At 36.4% G+C, this 20,776-nt stretch overlaps 1 protein-coding gene across 1 annotated transcript in view; it reads right to left on the bottom strand.

Moving 5' to 3' along the window:
• Nucleotides 1–8,367: 8,367 nt before the first annotated feature.
• The window catches only part of cgnl1 (cingulin-like 1), a 37,565-nt gene continuing 25,156 nt past the window's right edge, over nucleotides 8,368–20,776 (bottom strand). Inside the window, exons 13-19 of the mRNA XM_048185061.1 lie at nucleotides 18,554–18,712; nucleotides 18,355–18,444; nucleotides 13,046–13,129; nucleotides 12,780–12,904; nucleotides 12,561–12,669; nucleotides 12,122–12,285; nucleotides 8,368–9,606 (exon numbers count right to left, since the gene is read on the bottom strand). Of these exons, the coding sequence (XP_048041018.1) occupies nucleotides 9,453–9,606; nucleotides 12,122–12,285; nucleotides 12,561–12,669; nucleotides 12,780–12,904; nucleotides 13,046–13,129; nucleotides 18,355–18,444; nucleotides 18,554–18,712 (885 nt within the window). The 3' untranslated portion in view covers nucleotides 8,368–9,452. The remainder of the gene's footprint in view (nucleotides 9,607–12,121; nucleotides 12,286–12,560; nucleotides 12,670–12,779; nucleotides 12,905–13,045; nucleotides 13,130–18,354; nucleotides 18,445–18,553; nucleotides 18,713–20,776) is intronic.

The raw sequence follows: 20,776 nt of genomic DNA on the forward strand, positions 1-20,776 counted from the left end.
TCTTGACCCAGCTGTTTCTTGTGACAACCCCTTTTAAAGTCAGCATGAAACAAACTTTCTGATAGTTTTTTTCTTCCCTGTTGTGACGTAAAAATAAACACTGCAATATTCCTTAAAGGGATATGATGGATCCGAAATGGTCAATATTCATATTCATGCACTTTTATTAATATTTAGGCTATGTTAATAGTTTATGGCTTATGATTTATCAGTTTCACTTTTGATTTCCTATATTTATGTACTAATACTTTATATATTAACATATTTTCAAGTATTTACTTGTTATTGTACCCTCATGGTTATTTTTATTTTATATTTACGAGTATGCTTGCTATGTTCAATGGACTATATGCACGGAGCGTTCTTTAGAACTTCCGCATTAATATAAGCCAGCTCGATAAGTTCCGGTGAGATGTCATTTGCTGGTGTGTTGAGCATCAGTAGTGTAGCTAATACTTAGTTTATAATCAGAATATAGTTACTTAAATTAGTTATTCGAACGTAAGACAGCTTAGAAAATAAATAAATAAAGACGTACCTCAATGTTCCTCCTCGGCTAAATTCAATTCGACCATTAGTTTTCACACTTTTATGTGAAAAAAAGCTTCAAAAATTAAATATTTATTGTGCACTTTAGTTAGATTAATTGAATAAAATGTGTGTTTTCACAAGTGTGCTGAAATCATTGATCTTGCGCTGCTCTGACTGACAGCTGCTGTGATTACAAAGGGAGAGCGCGGTGCTCGCTTTCTGTGTAATTAATTCACAATAAAAGTTATTGTTTTTCATAGGATTTTGTGAGTATTTCATACTTCACATTGACAAAATGTTTCTTCAAACCTAGTTATTTTATAATGTTTAATATTTAGTCAAAAACGAAGTGAAAAACGTTTAGAGGAAATGGCTGATATGTGCGCAAATAAATGCTACTTTGCTAAATGCTAAGTGCTAATTACTGTCTTTTTTATTTTTAAATAAGTGTTTTTTCTCAAATGTTACATTTCCTACATTTTTAAATGTTCGGTTTTACAATGGGAACAATCTCAGAAGGATGAACAAATTATGTTTGTGGTCATCGCATTAAAAATAACATTTAAAGTGCTGGGGAAAAAGTGTGTGTGTGTCTAATTACAGACACGGCATTTTTAAACAGTCCCAATAGCTTCGTCTTTATTGCCATCAATAAAACTGGTTTATTGGCAAATTAGGTAAATGTAATAACTGCATTAAAATATAAATACAACATTAAAAAGTCAACCATAGATGGTTTTGTGTCGATGTACAACGACTACAGAATGAACGGCTAACAGTTCACCGGAAGTGCCCGAGCTGGCTTAACGACAACCAGGAAGTAACCCGTGCATATAGTCCATTGTTCTTCAAGTGTTCTAGTGTGACAGCCAGGTCACGCTGACACGTTTGTGGTTATACATTGGACGCCTGCCAAGTACTGCAGAAGTGGTGTTTTTCAGAATTATTGCTCATTTGAATCTGATCAAAATATGTCTGCTGACATTTGCAAAACTAAAACAACTATTTTTGACACTGGACCAGTAGATGACGTAATGGGTGAAATTAACCTTTTCTTTTAGAACAAAAACATCAATTTGAGTGGGATGTAAATTTCCCTATATGCTCATGGTATAAAGCTGACCGGGTCATTGATAATTGGGGCTTTTTCCTCCTTTGCTCTCCTTGGCTTCTAGGCCCTACTTCTTGTCTCTTATCTGCAAATGTCTTAATTATTGCTCTTTTTGATCTTCATCTATTAGATACAATATTCTAAATTTTACAATACTCTAAATTTTACTATTAACTATTGACTAATACTTTATGATGGTTATTTTACCTTTTAATTTTATTAAGTATTTTCATTATCGATTAAAGTTTGCGTGTGAGGCTAAATTTAATTGTAATGAATAAATAATTTTTCATCAACTTTATCATCTGCCTGGATCTCATTTTCCCAAGTTTCTGCATCAGGATAGTTCACCCAAAAATGAAAATTTGATGTTTATCTGCTTACCCCCAGCGCATCCAAGATGTAGGTGACTTTGTTTCTTCAGTAGAACACAAATGATGATTTTTAACTGCAACCGTTGCCGTCTGTCAGTCATATAATGCTAGTGGATGGGAACACAATCAGTAAGAGTCGAAAAAACTTGCATAGACAAATCCAAATTAAACCCTGCAGCTCGTGACGACACATTGATGTCCTAAGACACGAAACGATCAGTTTGTGCGAGAAAACAACAATATTTATAACATTTTTTACCTCTAATACCAGACATCCCAAGTCTCCCGGAAGTTCCGGGAGTCTCCCGCATATTGATAGCGGCTCCCTGATGCCCGCAAATTAGTTAAAATCTCCCGGAATCTAGAGCAAGCGAGCAAGAGCGCGCATGCGAGACAGAGACTGTGTTTCAAACTGTGTAGCGCGTGCACGGCAGAGAGGGAGAGGGAGCGAGAGACCTTGCGTGTGTGTGCTAGTGTGCGAAGCGCATGTAAGACAGAGAGCATCCTGAATGGCCTTTTGCGGCAAATCAACCAATCAATTATCAGTGTGGGCGGGCTTTTATCTCTTCTCCCGAACCAAATTAATCAGTTATGTCTATCTAGAAACAGGAGCATCATGGCAGAGGGAGAGTGCCACAAAAAAAAGTATAAGACACATTTTTCGGCAGACTACACGAAAGTGTACCCCTGTCTTGTAAGTGCCAAACATAATGACAGTCTTGCTCGCTGCACTATTTGTAACAGCGCCTTCAACATTGCCCATGGCGGGTTAAATGATTGCAAAAGGTATGTTGAGGTGAGTTGACAAGTTTCATTTCATGTCCATATTATTCAGGCTAGTTGCCAAGGCTACATGAAAACAACAAACTCCTTAGACCTGTTTAAAGCTGCAATGGAAAATAAATAAAAGCAGTGTACATAAATAGTATAAGCAGCTTATATAAATAGTAAAAGTAATCTACATATTTAAACATAATTAACGGATAATTGCATAGGCCTATAGCTTATAGAAATAATATTTTATGCTTTTATATCTTATAGGGACCAAAACATGTTAGGGAGGTTAAGCGCAGGGAAGGCTGCTCCAAAGTCATGTTATGTGGTTAAATGTCATATCCTTGTCCTCCTTCCTCTTTTTTTTTTTTGGGGGGGGGGGGGGGGGGAAATGACTTTTTGCAGGTTAGGATGTCTGTAATACACCATTATGTCCAACTGTCCAAGCATCACTGTCGTTGTCAGAGCGCGTTCAGACCTCACTAACCAAGTGCTGAACGCAGTTGGACATAGTTGTGTTTTAGAGGTAAAAATGATATAAATACTGTTTGTTTTCTCACACAAACCGATCGTTTCGTGTCTTAGGACATCAATGTGTCATCACAAGCCGCAGGGTTTAATTTGGATTTGTCTATGCAAGTTTTTTCGACTCTTACTGATTGTGTTCCCATTCACTCGCATTATATGACTGACAGACTGCAACGGTTGCAGTTAAAAATCATCATTTGTGTTCTACTGAAGAAACAAAGTCACCTACATCTTGGATGCGCTGGGGGTAAGCAGATAAACATCAAATTTTCATTTTTGGGTGAACTATCCCTTTAAAATAAGAATTGTCCATTTTGATTTCATGGTGACTTTTACAGTAGGCTGGATGTAGTGTGATAAGTTAACTGCAGTGTTGTATGACCGATCTTGAACTGATTAAAAATAAAAGGAATCACAGTGTCAATTTAAAAACGTGAATAAAAAACTAAATTAACCACCCTGACAACCTATTTTTTTGTGCAATACTGCTCGTTATATAGTATATGCTCGAATAGCTACTAGGTGTCAGTCTAAGTCCAAGGTGAAAAATCAACACAATATAAACAAATTACTGATTACAAATTATTTAATTTACTATTTATGTTTTATTTTGATATAGCAATAATTTGTCAGGCATGTTTAAGATTTAGACCACTGAATGCTTTACTATCCGCAGGCTTGTAAACAGTGCTCATGTAGGTACTACTAAAGCACACCTGCATAAAATTGAATGGATTTATACAGTAACTACATCAATTATTCAAAGGAACTATTGACTGTTTTTAAAGAACAACACATTACACCATTTTCCTGGCTGTGGAGCTTTTCCACATTAATGCTAAAACAGGATGTAGCATACGTCAGATGAATTCTCTCTCAGTCTGATCTGAAGATAAATCTACACAGCTGCTTTGTCTTCCTTATGTGACATATTAATCAAGTTTAAATCATTACTCAGTCACAACACATTACTGGTAAACACTGTTACATCCCTCCATCCAGCTCACCTCACCTACAGTTATGCCTGACAGCACCCAGTTAACAGGGAAAAGAAAAAGTGAGCTAGGAGCCTACATATACCTCCCTCATTGTGTTATTTCTGTATTGTCACATTTCTTACCTGGTCTTACTAGATGGGCTGGATTCTCTGAGGTGCAGATCAGGCACATTTCTTAGATGAGATGAGATGAGGAGTGACAACAGGAAAAGGAAGAAAAACAGAGAGTGGGAAAAAGAGACGACTAGAAAAACTGGCAGAAATACAGTCTGCAAATAAACTGTTTGTTTGTAGAGGTTATGTACAGAGAAGGGGAGTAGACTTACTTATTACAGAAACATTTACATTTTAAGGCGTCTTATTCAAAGAGACAAACTCAATCAATGAATACTAACAAATAAAAAGCATGACATTTAACCATAGAAAGAGGTCTAAATCTGTATGGGAGTAATTCTGTTCTGTTCTGCTGAGGCAGATTCCACCACTTTGGTTTGGTGGGTGAGCTGTAAGTTGGTACAATTCAATTTTGCCATACTTTTTTTTTTTTTTTGCAATTCAACACAAATGGCAAATCCTGCCTGGAATAATAGCAAAGTGCTTTACCTTATTGTAGTGTTCCTGTGGATTTTAACATGGACTGTGAACAGCACATGGTTGGCTGAGCTGTATTATAGTAGCTAAACATAGTCATGGATGTTATGTAATGCAGCATTAAATTCACTTTCAAACCCATATTATATATATAAAAAAGTAAACTAAAAACAACACATCTCAGAAGGCACCTGAAAGATCTCCACGATGTGATAAGCAACAACATGTATTGTTTAACCAGCACTGGTGTCTTGGAATAATTGTCTTGTTTTCATTTGCCATGACATGTACAGCAGTTTCACCTGCGGCTGACAGGTGAGTCATTACAGCAGATTGACTGTCTAACAACATCTTACTCTGTGATGATGTCCACACAGTAGACAAAGACTGAGCTCTGAGAACTGGTTATTTGACATTTATAAGTAACACTTAGGAAAATGTTGTCTGTGACTGTGGTGTTTTAGATGAACACCCACTTGTGTTTTTTGTCACAGCAGATGTTTTTTTGAGTCTGCCTACACAAAGTCAGTTTGACAAACACTACTGTTGGGGTCAGTATGATTTTTTTTTAAAGGAATTTAATACTTTTATTCAGCTATGATGCATTAAAATGATCAAAAGTTAGAGTAAAGACATTCATCATGTTACAAAAGATTTCTATTTCTAATCAATGCTGTTCTTTTGGACATCAAAGTATCAAAAGAATTTGAAAAAAATGTATCACGGTTTCCACAAACATATTAAGGAGCACAACTGTATTAAATTTTTCAGCAAATCATTATATTAGAATGATTTCTGAAGGATATTGTGACACTGAAGACTGGAGTAATGCCATCACAGGAGTAAATACCATTTTAAAATATATTAAAATAGAAAACAGTTATTTTAAATTGTAGTAATATTTCATAATATTGTAAAATATCATCATACCAACTCCAAACGTTTGAACGTTAGTGTACTTACCATTTTTACTGTGTATTTTACTACTCTCAACAGTTTAAATCAACTAAGAATTGATGGATTTCCTTAAAATGAACTGGATTATTGGGTTTAATTAACCAGCAGTAAGTCCAGAGTATCTCAAGGGCATTTAAGGGTATACAACAAAAGTTATAAAGGATAATGGCATTAGATAAACTCACATCAAATGCAATGAAACAAACAAGTCTCCCAGAAAAAGCCAAGATCTCTTACAGAATCGCAGATATAGCAAAACGTGTTGGTATACAAATACAGAAGTAATAAAATAGTTCAAGTAGACTGCATTAAAGACAAATAAAAAATGAATGTGGTGAAAACATGATAGTGAGGGGAAAAATCACAGACAGAAACAACATAAAGGGCAAGAGAAAATCCTGTGCCCTGTTAACTCTCTCTTTGTGACTCTCAAGACACAATAAAGACAAGGACATCCCCCAGAATGAGAAAACAGTGATGTGAATAGATGAGTTTAAAATATAAAATGAGCTCTGGCGGCCAAACAACTTCCTGTTCTCATTCAGACTGGTGATGGTCCAGCCCCTAATAGAGCCTGTCTGTTAGGGGTCACTGCACACCATTAGGATTCATTAGTCTGCTCATCATAAAATTTCCCTCCCGCTATAGGAACAAACATGCCCCAGATGACTGTTCAGTCAAGCATCACTAATCCTGTTTATCTCAAGTCTATTTATTAGTAATGTTTGATATAGTATGCATACAATTGCAATTGCTCATTCTTAGGGTAAAGTTTCATATGATTTCAGTTCTGAAATCATATTTCCTTTTTCCTCTCTCAATAATTATTATTATTATTGAAAAAAACACAGAATCAGAATCTTGAATCACAAAATGAATTGTGTTTAAATGAATTAATTGAATACCAGAAGACCAAAATTCCAGAAGAAGGTCTTCTTATATTATGTTCAACAGTGGGGGCCTTCATGTTAAGATGTTTGAGAACATTTGAAAACCACTATTTAAACCCTAGTAAACTTATATATGCATACTTTTTCTGTACGTTTGGTGCACAATTGACACAAATGATATATAAAATTGTGTTGCTTGTTGAAGTGACATTACTTTTCAAAGACACTGGACTTTTTAAAACATCCCTCACAACACAGCATTGTGGCAGTGAGATTTCTGAAAAAGCACAATTCGCTTTTTTTTTTTTTTGTATAATTTTAAAAGGTGTATCTGCAATCTGCTTGTGAAATTATCATGAAATGATCATAAAAGTTATGTAAGTATGTATTTTGTAAGGTTTTCTGACTACCAGATGGTGTCATTATAATCTGTTTGTTTGTTTGTTGGAGTCAGTTCCTCAATTATACTGTGATTAATGGCCAGTAGCTGAGGTCATAGTCTGGGCAGCAGGGTTGTAAATTTTTAATTCAATGCCAAAAGAACAAGAGGTATTACATAGCTACAGTATTTACAACATTAGCTGCTAGACAAAAAAATAAATTTAAAAAATCAGTTACATAAATTTGAGTGCTTTGAAAACATTAGGCTACATGATTTAGCACTTTTTGTTTTGTTTTTTTTTATTCCGAAAGATAAGTCCTAATTCAAATTATACGATTTAGTTAATAAATAATTGCTTCGGTACTGTGTTGACATTGTTTACATTTTCAAACCTGCAGTACTTCTAACTAAACGGAAGAGGACAGTAGAGAGCTGTAAATCACCAAAACTCAACGTTCAAAAAGTAACTTGTTTTTAAAATTCCTGACCTAAAATAATTTACCACAGATATAATTATAATAATAGTAGTTTATCAAAGAAACCATTTTCATAACAAAAGCACTGTGTCTGTGTGTGTGTGTGAGGAGTGGGCTTGGAATTTCAGGAATGGATCTTCACTGTACAGCCCCACCCTGACGAGTCTTGGTTTTTCCAAGAATCTCTGCTCGTTAGACTAAGATGCTCCTCTCACATCAGGAGGTTAGATTGTTTTGTGCTGCAACAGAACAGATCAGACCTAAAGACAATAGCCTAGAAGATTTGTTGAGGGGCTCAGGCTTCTTCTCTGGTGCTCAGCTGAGACATTCAAAGACATTGACAGCAGCACACATATGCAGTCCTCTTCTCAACTTATTGACTCCAAGGATCCCTTTTCTCAAAAATTCAAGGCCTGCCAATCTATACTGATAATTACCTGTGGTACTTCTGCTGTAATAAATAAAATCTTGTCAGTTTAATGTTGTACATCTTTATTTTTTAGATTGTAAAATAAATAACTACAGTATTTTAAATAATTTTAAGACTTATTGGTGCCCCTTTGAAGTTTGCAGAAGCCCCCTGGTTGAGAACGTCTGGACTAGAGGAATGACAAAATACGCAATGGACAGAAATTCATTTTATACACATTAATGACACTCTTGATGGTGATTTATTTCCATTATATTTTAAACCATACGCCCTGTACACAAATGGACAAATAAGAAAATCAAGGAATGGAAAACAAAGACTGAGCATCATGGGAATAACTGTGGAGTTTATTTGTTTTTTTTAAATGTAGATGTTTACAAAGAGGTAGAAGCAGGATTCATTTTTGAACCTTAAAAAAGATGCACTAATGTCTAATAATAGTGCTTTTTGTTCCATTAAACAACATTTAAGCACCAGACACACAAAGAGTTCACTTCAACATACAGTGCAAATCATCACAGTGTTCTCCAAAGGGTGATTGTCAGAACAGTAATATACAATGTTTGCATAAGGAAGGACATCTCTTCCACCTCTCAAACAACAGGCACACAGATGCTTTCACATTTGAGCAGGTACATGGCAGCATCCCATTAGTGGCATAAAGGTTTAGTGAAACCAGTTCTAAATGATTTCTATAATACAACAGGCTCATACGATTTGATTCATAACACTGTTTTGTGTTTCAGAAAGGAATGATAACTCCTGGAAACATAAATGTTTTAGCACAATGTAACATTTCAGGTGTATGGATTGGTGCAGCCAGTTGCAACAGAGCACCTCTGCACATTTTCAAGGCGCTTATGTCTGGAATAATGTTGAAAATGAATTGAAAATTTACAGAAGTGAAAGCAGCTTCATATGAATAGAAAAATAACATATCTGCATGTTCATAAAAAAAAAAAACTGTTGGCCATAACTGTATGTTTTTATGTATAAAAATTCCCTCATACATACTTCCCTTACTATGTATTGTATGAATTTCCTTGAAAAAGATCTGTCAGTCCTTCACATTCCGGATAGTTAAATAACAAATGGCATTTTTGCAACATTAAAAGGCTGTTTATGTCAGTGTATTCAGTGGAACTGTGAAGACGTTTAACAGTAAAAAAAAAACTAAAACTTGAGAAACATTGTATTTAACACAGATATACAGTGCTATACAACTTCCAATAGGGTTGAACACATAAAAGATTACTTGTACAAAAATCTAGCAAAAATATATAATCATGGGGAAAAGGCATTGGGATTGGGCTCATGGTTACATGAAATTGTGGCAAAGAGTTTATAACAGAGCACAAATATATTTTTCCATCTTTCTTTATATTTCCTTCCCAGTTTTTCAATCGTGTTTTCACCGAGAGAAATTGGAGATGAAGGCAGGACTGCTGGAACGCTTGTAGCCAGATGAAGAGCTGAAGTAGGTCTCGCCATCAGTGCTGATATCATCGTCGTCGTCGTCATCATCATCATCGGCGTTCAGGACTGGTGCAGAGTTGTTCTTACGCCTTGTGGGTTAACAAAAATGGGCATTTTTAGTTAGTCTAAAGGACGCAAGTATCATTTTCTATATATTAACCCCTTAACTGTCACCTCCCTTTTTGAGTTCAGACTTGAAAAGGTGATGTCCATCTTTAAAGTGTCTTATTATGCTTTTTTACATGTTCAACTTTTCTTTAGTGTGAAATGCTGCGGTTTGAGCATGAAAATGGTCTGCAAAGTTACAAAGCACAAAGTCTACACCAAAGGGAGTGATTCTCTATATCAGTAAGCACAGTTTCTGAACTCCCTGAAATGCCTCGATTGTAGTCTTGAGTTTTTTCCAGGAACGTACACATCGTAATTCAACATAATTCCAACATACAACGTAATTCCGCACAAGGCATTTGGAAAAAAAGGAGCAAAGCCTGGTTGACAGACTACAATTGGCTTTCATTATGTGCTTGCTCTGTATTTAATCCTTCAAATATTCTATAACACATTGGCCACAAGAGCAGAATACAGTTGTCAGTCCTGTATTTGTGTCCTTAACCCTCTGGCGCTGTTCGTTTGGGGTCGACACTCGTGCTGTTCGGGGTCTCTGGAGACCCCAGGCAACAAAATGTAATTTTGTAACAAAATAAGTATTTTTTTTTAACAAATGTCATTTTACTCAGTTTATTAATGTTTTTACTCAACATTTGTGCAATTTTTGGAGAATTTATGATATTTTTTAAATTTATATAAATAAATTTAAAAATATTTTGTTTGTTATACAAAAGCAGCTTTTTATGTAAAATTCACTTTATAAAAGACCCACATTTCTAACTTTCATTCATGGGGATAACATGGATAATTTGACATGGTTAGGTGTAAGATTTTTGCCCATCTTTTGGAAAATGCAGTTTTTAAAGTAAAAGACATGTTTCACAAGTTTATTTCAGTTGGATTCATATCTAAATATTATGAAATCACAATTATAACAATAACAATTTTTTGTACTGAAGAAAATCAGTTTTTCAGATCCCGCTTAGAAAATGGACAAAATTCATCCTCGAAATCAGACAGAAACAATGCAGAACACACAGACAGAAATGAAGTGGCACACTTTAAAACATCCACAATGCAAAATGATCATACACACACACACACACACACACACATAGAATCCATGTGCTTTATTTGCTCATTTGTTATTGCTGTTCAGTTCATTGCATTTTGATGTTCATGTCATTTATTTATACTTAATATGTAATATAACTGATTTTTTTTTTTTCAGTACAAAAAATGCTAAACTTTGACAAAAAAGAATTTTTTATTGTTATAAGTGTGATTTCATAATAATGTAGATGTAAATCCAACTGCAAAAAAAACTTGTGAAAAGATGTCTTTCAGTTAGTCAAATAGCACATAGCAAATACTCGAGCTCTGCGGCCATCTACTGGATAAAGTGATAATTTTTTACTTTTAAAACTGCATTTTCCAAAAGATGGGCAAAAATCTTACACTAAACCATGTCAAATTATCCATGTTATCCTCATGAATGAAAGTTAGAAATGTGGGTCTTTTATAAAGTGAATTTTACATAAAAAGCTGCTTTTGTAGAAAATATTTTTTAACCTATTTATATACATTTATAATATACCATAAATCCTCCAAAAACTGCATAAATGTTGAGTAAAAACATTAATAAACAGAGTAAAATTACATTTGTTTAAAAAAAACCAAAACAATTATTCTGTTACAAAATTACATTTTGTTGCCCGAACAGCACGAGTGTTACTTTTTTTTTTTCACACTAACATAAAAACAGATATCATTCCAATTCATTTTTTTATTTGTAGATATAGAAAGTGTTGACAATCGAACAAAGTCTCATGCCATTTGGACAAAGAGAACATTTTTTTAATTTCAGAAATCATCATTTGGGGTCAAAAAGACCCGAACAGCGGCAGAGGGTTAATACAGTTACATTCACACCCAGTTCAGTTATTTACGGGAGTGACATCCGGAAATTTTCAGGACTCGCAACTGCATTTTTGGAAATCCCGCGCTCTGAACGGAACCAGACTGGACAAGTAGTTGTCTTCTCACGTCACACGGTGCGAGAGAGATGCTTTGCGCTGCACAAATGCATGTCTACCTAGTGTTTTCATGTGTAGTTTCGATACGTAACTTACAGTGACGGAGATATGTCTTGAAAACCATAAGGGTCAGAATTTGTGTGTATTGTATAGTTACTGATAAGAGAATATGTACTTGACGCCCATTGCACATTCATACAGACAGTATTCGTGATGCTACTATAATTTGCTGTGTGAACGGGACATTTGGAGACCCAAATCTCAAACTGACAGTATGAAAGTAGCCATTGTATCATATACCTGGACAGACATAAAGAGTACGGCTTGATTTCTACTGCACATAGTCTGTGAGATGCCATTCCATCAGTGGTAATGAATTGCTTTAGCTGACATCCTGGTGTTCAGAGTTAAACCCAGATCAGCATTACTGTATTTATCTCAGCAAGGTTTGAATCGTTACCTCATCTCACTGCGCAGTGCTTTGAGCTGACTCTGGAGTTGTTCGTTGGCCTCCTGCTGCTCCTCCAAGTCTCTCTGCAGTTTCTTCTTGTTGTGTTCCAGGCGGTCGATCTCTTCCTCCGCCTCATCCATCTGCCTCTTCAGAGCCTTCAGGCGCAAGTTCAACTGCACACATACACACCACATCAGATAAGTACAATATTGAGTACAGATTCATCACAATTCAACATTGTTGCACAGTGTTGCAACATACCTAAAAGACCCACTGAATATTATTTCCAAAATTAGTTTTTGATTTTAGCAATCCATCTATGCAAGAAAATTGACTCTTTTAAAGAAAATGCTTTCATAAAATGTGCAAAAGTGGGTTAAAAAGAAAGTTAGCTTAGAAGATTTTCTCTTTCTTATGATTTCCTCTCAGTGGAAGGATGTTTACTGACCTGATCTTTCTGATCCTGCAGTGAATGATGCTCTTCATCTACTTGCATCATCATCTCCTTCACTTTACGCTCTAGCCGACGATTCGCCAGCTGCAAGTTAGCTCGTTCCCTATTACATATTTAATGAAGTTACTTTTTTTTTTACTTAATACCAAACATTTTACACAAATCAACTGATTTGATGTCTAGTACACCACTTGCATTTGTTTTCTCATTTACCTCTCCTCTCCTTCTAGTCTTTCCTCCAGTTCCTGGATGCGGTTCTCCAGCTGGGCCACCAATCCCTCTTTACTAGGCTTGTGAGATCCCTCCAGATAAGCAATCCTGCTCTTCAGATCCTTATTCTTGACACAGAAAAGAAAAAAGGAATGTATAATTAAATGTAAAGAAGGTTACAGCTTTGCTAGTTGCAGAGGTCGAAAGCAACAGGAGCAGATGACGGTTGGTTTAAGGCATCGATCAGAGTCAGACGGGTTTGTTTTTACCTGTCTCTCCAGGGAGATTTTGTCACACTCCACATCCTGTCTGCTGGCTCTCTCCTGCATCAGCTCATTCCTCATCTGTTCCAACTGTCACACAAACACAGCAACACAAACATTAATGGCAAACCTCCCTAAAGCAACACACCAACAATAACAACCTCCTCCCCAACTAAAAACATGCCAGTTTGTGAATTTTTCCCTGTCTCGTCTGCTCTTTACATTTTGCTTCATACAATTTGGAAAAAGGAGCCCTAAAAGGCCATAAAAGACATATATTTTCATGATAATTTATAATAGTTTTTAAAAAGCAAATCATTTGGTGACACGCTGCTGTTCAAAAGTTTATGGTCAATATGATTTTTAAACATTTAAACTCTTATGCTCACCAGGACTGCATTTACTTGATCAAAAATACAATAAAATAGTAATATTGTGAAATATTATCACAATTTAAATTTAAAATAGTTGTTTCTATTTGAAGATATTTTAAAAATGTAATTTATTCCTGTGATGGCAAAGCCATTAAGCCCGTTGACACCAAGGATAAATGATAGCGATTTTTATATCGATAAAATCATTCTAAATATATAAGAATAGCAGAGTCCACACAACTACAATAACAGCACAGAGAAACAATATTATTAGAATCACTTTCAGAACGATTTTTTTGATAATTGATAATAAACTTTAAAAACATTGACAGCCAATCAGAATCCATCCTGCTTTAAAGAGTTAGCATTTAAAGTGGCAGATGACAAAACTGCAGCGCACGCTTAGAATAAACAGAACAATATCATGCGTTGGTGTGGATGCTGATATAGTTATTATCGCTATAGTTATCTTTATAGTTATCATTCTTAGAGTGAACAGGCCTTTACTCCTGCCTTCAGAGTCACATGATCCTTCAGAAATCATTCTAATATACTGATTTGCTGCTTAAAAAACATCATTATCAATGTTAAAAAAAGTAAAAATTTTTTTGTGGAAATCGTTTTTCAGGATTCTTTGAAGTCTTTTGTAAAATCATAAATGTCTTTACTGTCACTTTTGATCAGTTTAATGGATCCTTGCTGAATAAAATATTAAATTCTTTTAAAAAAAATGACACTGTCCCCAAACTTTTGAATGGTAGTGTATGTAGTTTTTTATGGTGGCCCAGTAGTGCACAACACAACGAAATTAAAAAAGCAAACATAAGTTCACAACACAACGGAATAAAGCCACAACACAACGGGATAAAGCCACAACACAATGAAATCAAGCCACAACACAACGAAATCAAGCCACAACACAATGAAATCAAGCCACAACACAACAGAAATGCTCCCGACCACTAGGGGGCTCTCACAGCTCGGTAATATTACTATTCCTTGCCACTGTTTTATAAAGTCGACAGTTTTACAAAGATATCAATACCATGATTAGTTTTAAGTATGTAAGCACTGTATATCGACATGAAATATTAATTAAAAATTAACTACGTTTACAATAGCTGAAGGGAACGTCTGCCAATTCCACCAAGTGGTTAAAACGTATAATTTGTATTCATTAAAATTACTTTTAACTTTTAAAAACAGACATGTTCAAATTACAAAAGGTTGTTAGTTCCTGTTGGTAAGACTGACGAGCTTTGGAATATGAATATGTCTGTTTTTAAATGTTAAAAGTAATTTTAATGAATACAAATTATATGTTTTAACCACTTGGTGGAATTGGTGGATGTTCCCTTTATCATGCGCTGGGGTAGCGCGTCAACTCATTCACAAGTATAAATATGAAGCTATTTTGCACGTAGGTGATTTTGAATTAATATTTCATGTCGATATACGATGGTTACATACTGTTGAAACTAATCGTGGTATTGATATTACTGCCGACTCTATAAAACATTGGCAAGGAATACTAACTTTACCGAGCTCTGAGAGCCCTCTAGTGGTCGGGAGCATTTCCGTTGTGTTGTGGCTTGATTTCGTTGTGTTGTGGCTCGATTTCGTTGTGTTGTGAACTTATGTTTGCTTTTTTAATTTTGTTGTGTTGTGCACTACTGGGCCACCATAAGTTTTACCTTTCTAAAGTTTTTTTTCTCAAATTGGAACGTTGAAACATTATTAGATGTTGATGGATAACATCATGTACAGCTGTTTACTCTTTTTTTTCCCATTACCCAACTTGAATGTTCACATTTTTCTATAATTCCTCCAAAACATTTACAAAGCACCTGCCTGAAATTCTCCAAACAGACGATATTTCTCATGGACCCCAGTCTTCCAAAGCATAAAATGCACAAAAGTTGTTAAAAAGATAGAGACGACTTGCCTTAAGACAGTGAAGACAGATATGAAAGAAGGGATAAAAATTGAAAAGGAGAAATAGAAATTGATCGAAGAAGAAAAGATGGCTCTTTTTGTCTGCTGCCAGGCACTAAGAGTGGATGATATTTTATGCCAATTAGCGTGTGACAGCGGGGCTCAGGGATGAGGGATGGGTTGTGTGTGCCGCTCTACCCTGCAGGGCGCTGCGTCAGCAGAGCAGAAAACACACTGAAACTAATCAAAGCACGAAAGCGAGCGAGAGCAATACAGACAGAGAGAGAGGGAGAGAGCCAGAGAGCATGTGAGCAAAGAGCGGGAGATTACTCTCATTTAGACAGCCGCTCATGCACCTGCTGCCACGGACGCAGGTGTGCCCATCCTGACACCACCCCCCACTTCTGTAACCCACCCCGTCTCCACAGAGCCCTCTACTGTTTCCACGGAAACTCACCTCGGCCTTAGCATAACACTATTGTGTCATTATGTTTGCCTCGATTCTCTATTTCCAGACAATTAAAAAAAGCTCACACGCTCCTCTCCTTCATAATCTATTAATCACGTCTTCAGCCCTGGTCTAGATTTGTCGCTTTTTAAGGGGTCTAAATGTAGTGCGACAGGTGCAGTTGGACCAACGTGCCAAATTAGCTTTTGGAAACAATAAGCAAGGGGACAAATTTGGGCTACCTGTGAAGAAAGTTCAAGAGTCATGGGTCCAACCAAATGATGCATGATTCTGAAATTAAATGGCTTGTTTCAAAAAACAAACTTTTCCAAGTACACATAAAAGTCTGTCTTGCTTCCATAAAAAGCAATGAAGCAACACTTTAAGACTGACATTGTAGAACAGAGCTTGTTTCTCAGGAAACTTGTATCTTCTTTGCCTCGAATTGCGAAATGTTCCCTTTTCCGGCCTTATCGGTCAGGAAGGAAGACTTCTCTAAGACTGCTTGCTTTAAACCTCTGCTTGGGCGATTCTGGACGTTTCACCAAAATGATTTCAGAGTGAGCTTTGCCACTGGCGACTTGAGATGCCTGGCCGCTCGCATATTTTGTCCAGAGTGGAGCTTTAGAGAGAGTTCTTAATTGATGGCTGAAATTCAGACAGGCACTCTTTCACCAAGAGGCAAGCTGCCAAAGAGAACGATTACGCAAGCTCCTTTTACAATGCACTCCCACTCCATCTTTCTCTCACTCTGGTGTGAATTAACTCTGAATCTTGAGTGCGACTTTTAAAAGAAGAACCCAACAGTGGATCAAGTGTTCAAGTTTAATTCTGTCACTTGTATTTTACCAGGATTGAACAGTGTGTGTGTGTGTGTGGCTTGTAACAAAGTACTCATGGAGATCTTGAAAAGACTTCAATGTACATTATGAGCAGCACATATTTCACAATTGCATTCATGCAATCCTTCAGTTTAAAGGTGCCCTAGGACTTTTTTTAAAAAGTCTAAGGTGTCCCCTGAATGTGTCTGTGAAGTTTCAGCACAAAATACCCCATAGATTTTTTTTACTTCATTTTTGAACTGCCTATTTTGGGGCATCATTATAAATGAGCCGATTCAGGGCTACTGGCCCTTTAATTCTCCTGCTCCATGCCCACGGAGCTCGCGCTTGCCTTGAACAGTGCATAAACAAAGTTTACACAGCTAATATAACCCTCAAATGGATCTTTACAAAGTGTTTGTCATGCATGCGGCATGCATGCGTCGGATTATGTGAGTATTGTATACTGTTATATTGTTTACATTTGATTCTGAATGAATTTGAGGCTATACTCCGTGGCTAACGGCTAATGCTACACTGTTGGAGAGATTTATAAAGAATGAAGTTGTGTTTATGAATTATACAGACTGCAAGTGTTTAATAATGAAAATAGCGACGGCTCTTGTCTCCGTGAATACAGTAATAACGATGGTAACTTTAAACACATTTAAAGCAGAACTCAGTAAGATTTGCGAAGCTCCCTCTACAGGTTCCTTCAGTGAATCACACTGTCGTAAATACTCCAAACGCAGCTCTGGACTACAATGACTACAACGCGCACCAGTGCAGTAGTTTTGCAAATACAGTACAAGAAATCTCGACGGAGGTGGGTAATTTTCGAAATTGTCTTATAAAGTGAGGTCGCTATGTGTATATTGAAATACCGTAAAGCATTTTGTCACTCTCGCGTGAACGTGAACATGAAGCGAGATTGTATCGGGTCGGTGCAGCTCAACTTGCAAGTGCTGTATTCTGGCGTAGACGTTCCAGAGGGGGTTTGTGCACGCCTCAAACACACCACTACAAGTCAATTAACCATCGTAAGGACTTAGAAAACTATTTATGAAGGTAAAAAAAGTTACTTAGTTCTGCTTTAACAGTACATTAGCAACATGCTAACGAAACATTTAGAAAGACAATTTACAAATATCACTAAAAATATCATGATATCATGGATCATGTCAGTTATTATTGCTCCATCTGCCATTTTTCGCTATTGTTCTTGCTTGCTTACCTAGTCTGTTGATTCACCAGCAGATCCAGACGTTAATACTGGCTGCCCTTGTGTAATCCCTTTCATAATGTTGGGAACATGAGCTGGCATATGCAAATATTGGGGGCGTACACCCCGACTGTTACGTAACAGTCGGTGTTATGTTGAGATTCGCCTGTTCTTCGGAGGTCTTTTAAACAAATGAGATTTATATAAGAAGGAGGAAACAATGGAGTTTGAGACTCACTGTATGTCATTTCCATGTACGGAACTCTTGTTATTTGACAAGATAAATTCAATTTTTCATTCGAGGGCACCTTTAAAAGCTTGGAGATATGTAAATACACCTCATAAAGAGAAACATAGGGGATAACAGCTGTAATCTAGACTTATAGAATCCAAAATATAAGATAGTTTTGGTCACTGCATAATTTCCGTTTGTGTCATTTCATAGTTGTAATAATTTCACTATTTATTATTGTAAAATATTCACAACAAAAGTGAGTGTGTCAAAAGGATCTCACCTGTTCTCTTCCTCTGTCTATTCTCTCCATCAGCATGTCTCCACTCTGTCTCTCCTCCTCCAGCTCAACCTGTACCGCAGACAGACGGTCCTATTGATAGATAAAAACACCTTCTATGTTACAACAAATTTACATTACAACATAGTCAACGGTTCAATAAAAAGTTGACGACAGTAAAAAGAAGACATTAGTGCTGCACCTCCAAGACTTTAACTTGTCTGGTTTTGTCGTTTGAGTGGGCTTTGGTCTCGGCCTCGACCTCTAGTTCGTAAACCTTCTGCTCCAGGTCCTTCACTCTCTCCAGCGCTTCATCTCTGTCTGTCTGACACTGCCGCAGATCCTCCTGCACATGAGCCAGCTGAAACACACAAACACAAACACATTCACATTCTAGGCTCTGTCAAACCCTTTACATCTACTCGGATAGCTGTAAACAGGCCTAGATGAACAATTTTCACATTTTAAGAACTGATTTAGGGAGAAAATGTGCAGAATTCTGTAGTGGATTTTAATTGGATTGTAAAAATGTGACCCGATAGAATTCTCTTATTGGTGTCTGAAAGCATAATTAAATATGCCAATAAACACATACATAAGTGGTGAGGGATTTATAATTGGATGGATGGATGGATAGACATTACTTTATAAAATTCATGAAGATTTGATGTTTTTAAAATCTTATGCTCACCAAATCTGCATTTATTTGATGAAAAAAAATGATGAATAGAAATGTCAAAAGAACAGAATTTATTTGAAATAAAAATTTTCTGTAACATTCTAAAATTATTTGCTGATTATTTCTGCCACTTTTGGTCAATTTAATGGATCCTTGCTGAGTAAATGTATTATTTTCTTTAACAAAACAGTAGTGTAAGTGTTGAAGGATTTATAATATACGATATTATAAACAATATTTATTTATAATTTACATCTATCACAGGAGCAGAAGTGTGATATGGCTCTATATCAGATGATCCATATATATATATACATATATATAGTTCCTCTAAACGTCATAACCATTTAATTTGTACCATGATATTCATGCTGTGCTACATGTGTGAAACGAATCTCTCTTTTACTTGAGTTCAACTTTTTGCTGTTCTGTTGCTGCAGTTACATTTTTGGCCACAAGATGCTGCTTTTGTCTAGAGTGAACTTAACCACATGTGAAGAGTACACTTCAAGATGAACAAATGATTTTTGATCTTTACTTGTGATTTAAAGAAACTGGGTAACAAATACTCAGGAAAGTAGAATAAAATGTGTTACTGTGTATTCTGCATGTAAGAAGCATACAGCACGTTTTGATGTGTTTGATTTGGTTTTATAGAAGCTAGCAGCAGAGGTATATTGCTCCAGAGGAAACAGCTGTAGGAGTGAGGTAATTGATCTGTATGAGGAGAGTGTGTCAGAGAGGAGAACATGTGCACGATGGAATTCTGGGAGGATGAGGTGTCAGCAGGTCATCGCTCAGACCCAACACTCCCCACAGGAACACAGCATCCTTCTCTTCCTTCACACACAGCTGTGCAGAGGAGGATGTCTCACTGTTCCATCTCTTTTCTTCTTTTTATTGTTTGCTTTTCTGACGCTCTCTTCCCTTCTCCGCTCATGAACTGGTATTTCACAGGCAGCAGCACAGAATTACATTCAGTCAGTGACCGAGTGCTGAAAGTGGGCCAGATTACACTCTCGTTCTCAGCTCATAAAGTGTTAATGAGATTGGGGGGGTGGGTCCAGTCCCCACTGTTCCACAGGACCTCATTCACAGGGCTGACCAATAATGCCCGATTCCCATAACAAACAATAACATTCCTCAAATGCCACAGTGCTGTGACAGGGTTAAATCGCATAACAGCAGAGGTCAAAGGTCAGTCCCACTTGGAGTTGTTGAGTACATAAACTGAAAGACACGGACTGCGAATAGGAACTGAAGTGATTGAAAAATCTGATCTGCCAAAAGAATGTCGGCCGATGATTAATGGTGGCAAGGAACATTCCAGACGTTTAACACTGAGAGAGTTGATAAGATGATATCTCCAGAGAGACAGAGATCAACTGAATAACACTGAAGTTATGCAAATGTTTAACATGACATTTGATGGATTTTACATTAAATTATAATTCAAGCTGACTGTTATGCTTCTTCAGAAACTCATGGTTTTTAAGAAATGCAAACTTAACTTTGGCTAGATACTCTTCCCATATTTACATGATTTTTTTTGTGCTGTTGGATAAATAGACCATAAACTCTGAGCATAAGGGCTTAAACACTGACAGGCTCCTCGGTGTTTCGTTTTCAAATGTTTAGCAAAGATAATCCTACCAAAAAAATTAGATTTTCCTATCTGCATTCCAAGTCAAACAATCTGCATAATAAAGGGACATTTCTGAACATGTACTATGGTAATACCACGGT

Source organism: Megalobrama amblycephala, linkage group LG3 (assembly GCF_018812025.1).
Source record: "Megalobrama amblycephala isolate DHTTF-2021 linkage group LG3, ASM1881202v1, whole genome shotgun sequence".
NCBI lineage: Eukaryota > Metazoa > Chordata > Actinopteri > Cypriniformes > Xenocyprididae > Megalobrama > Megalobrama amblycephala.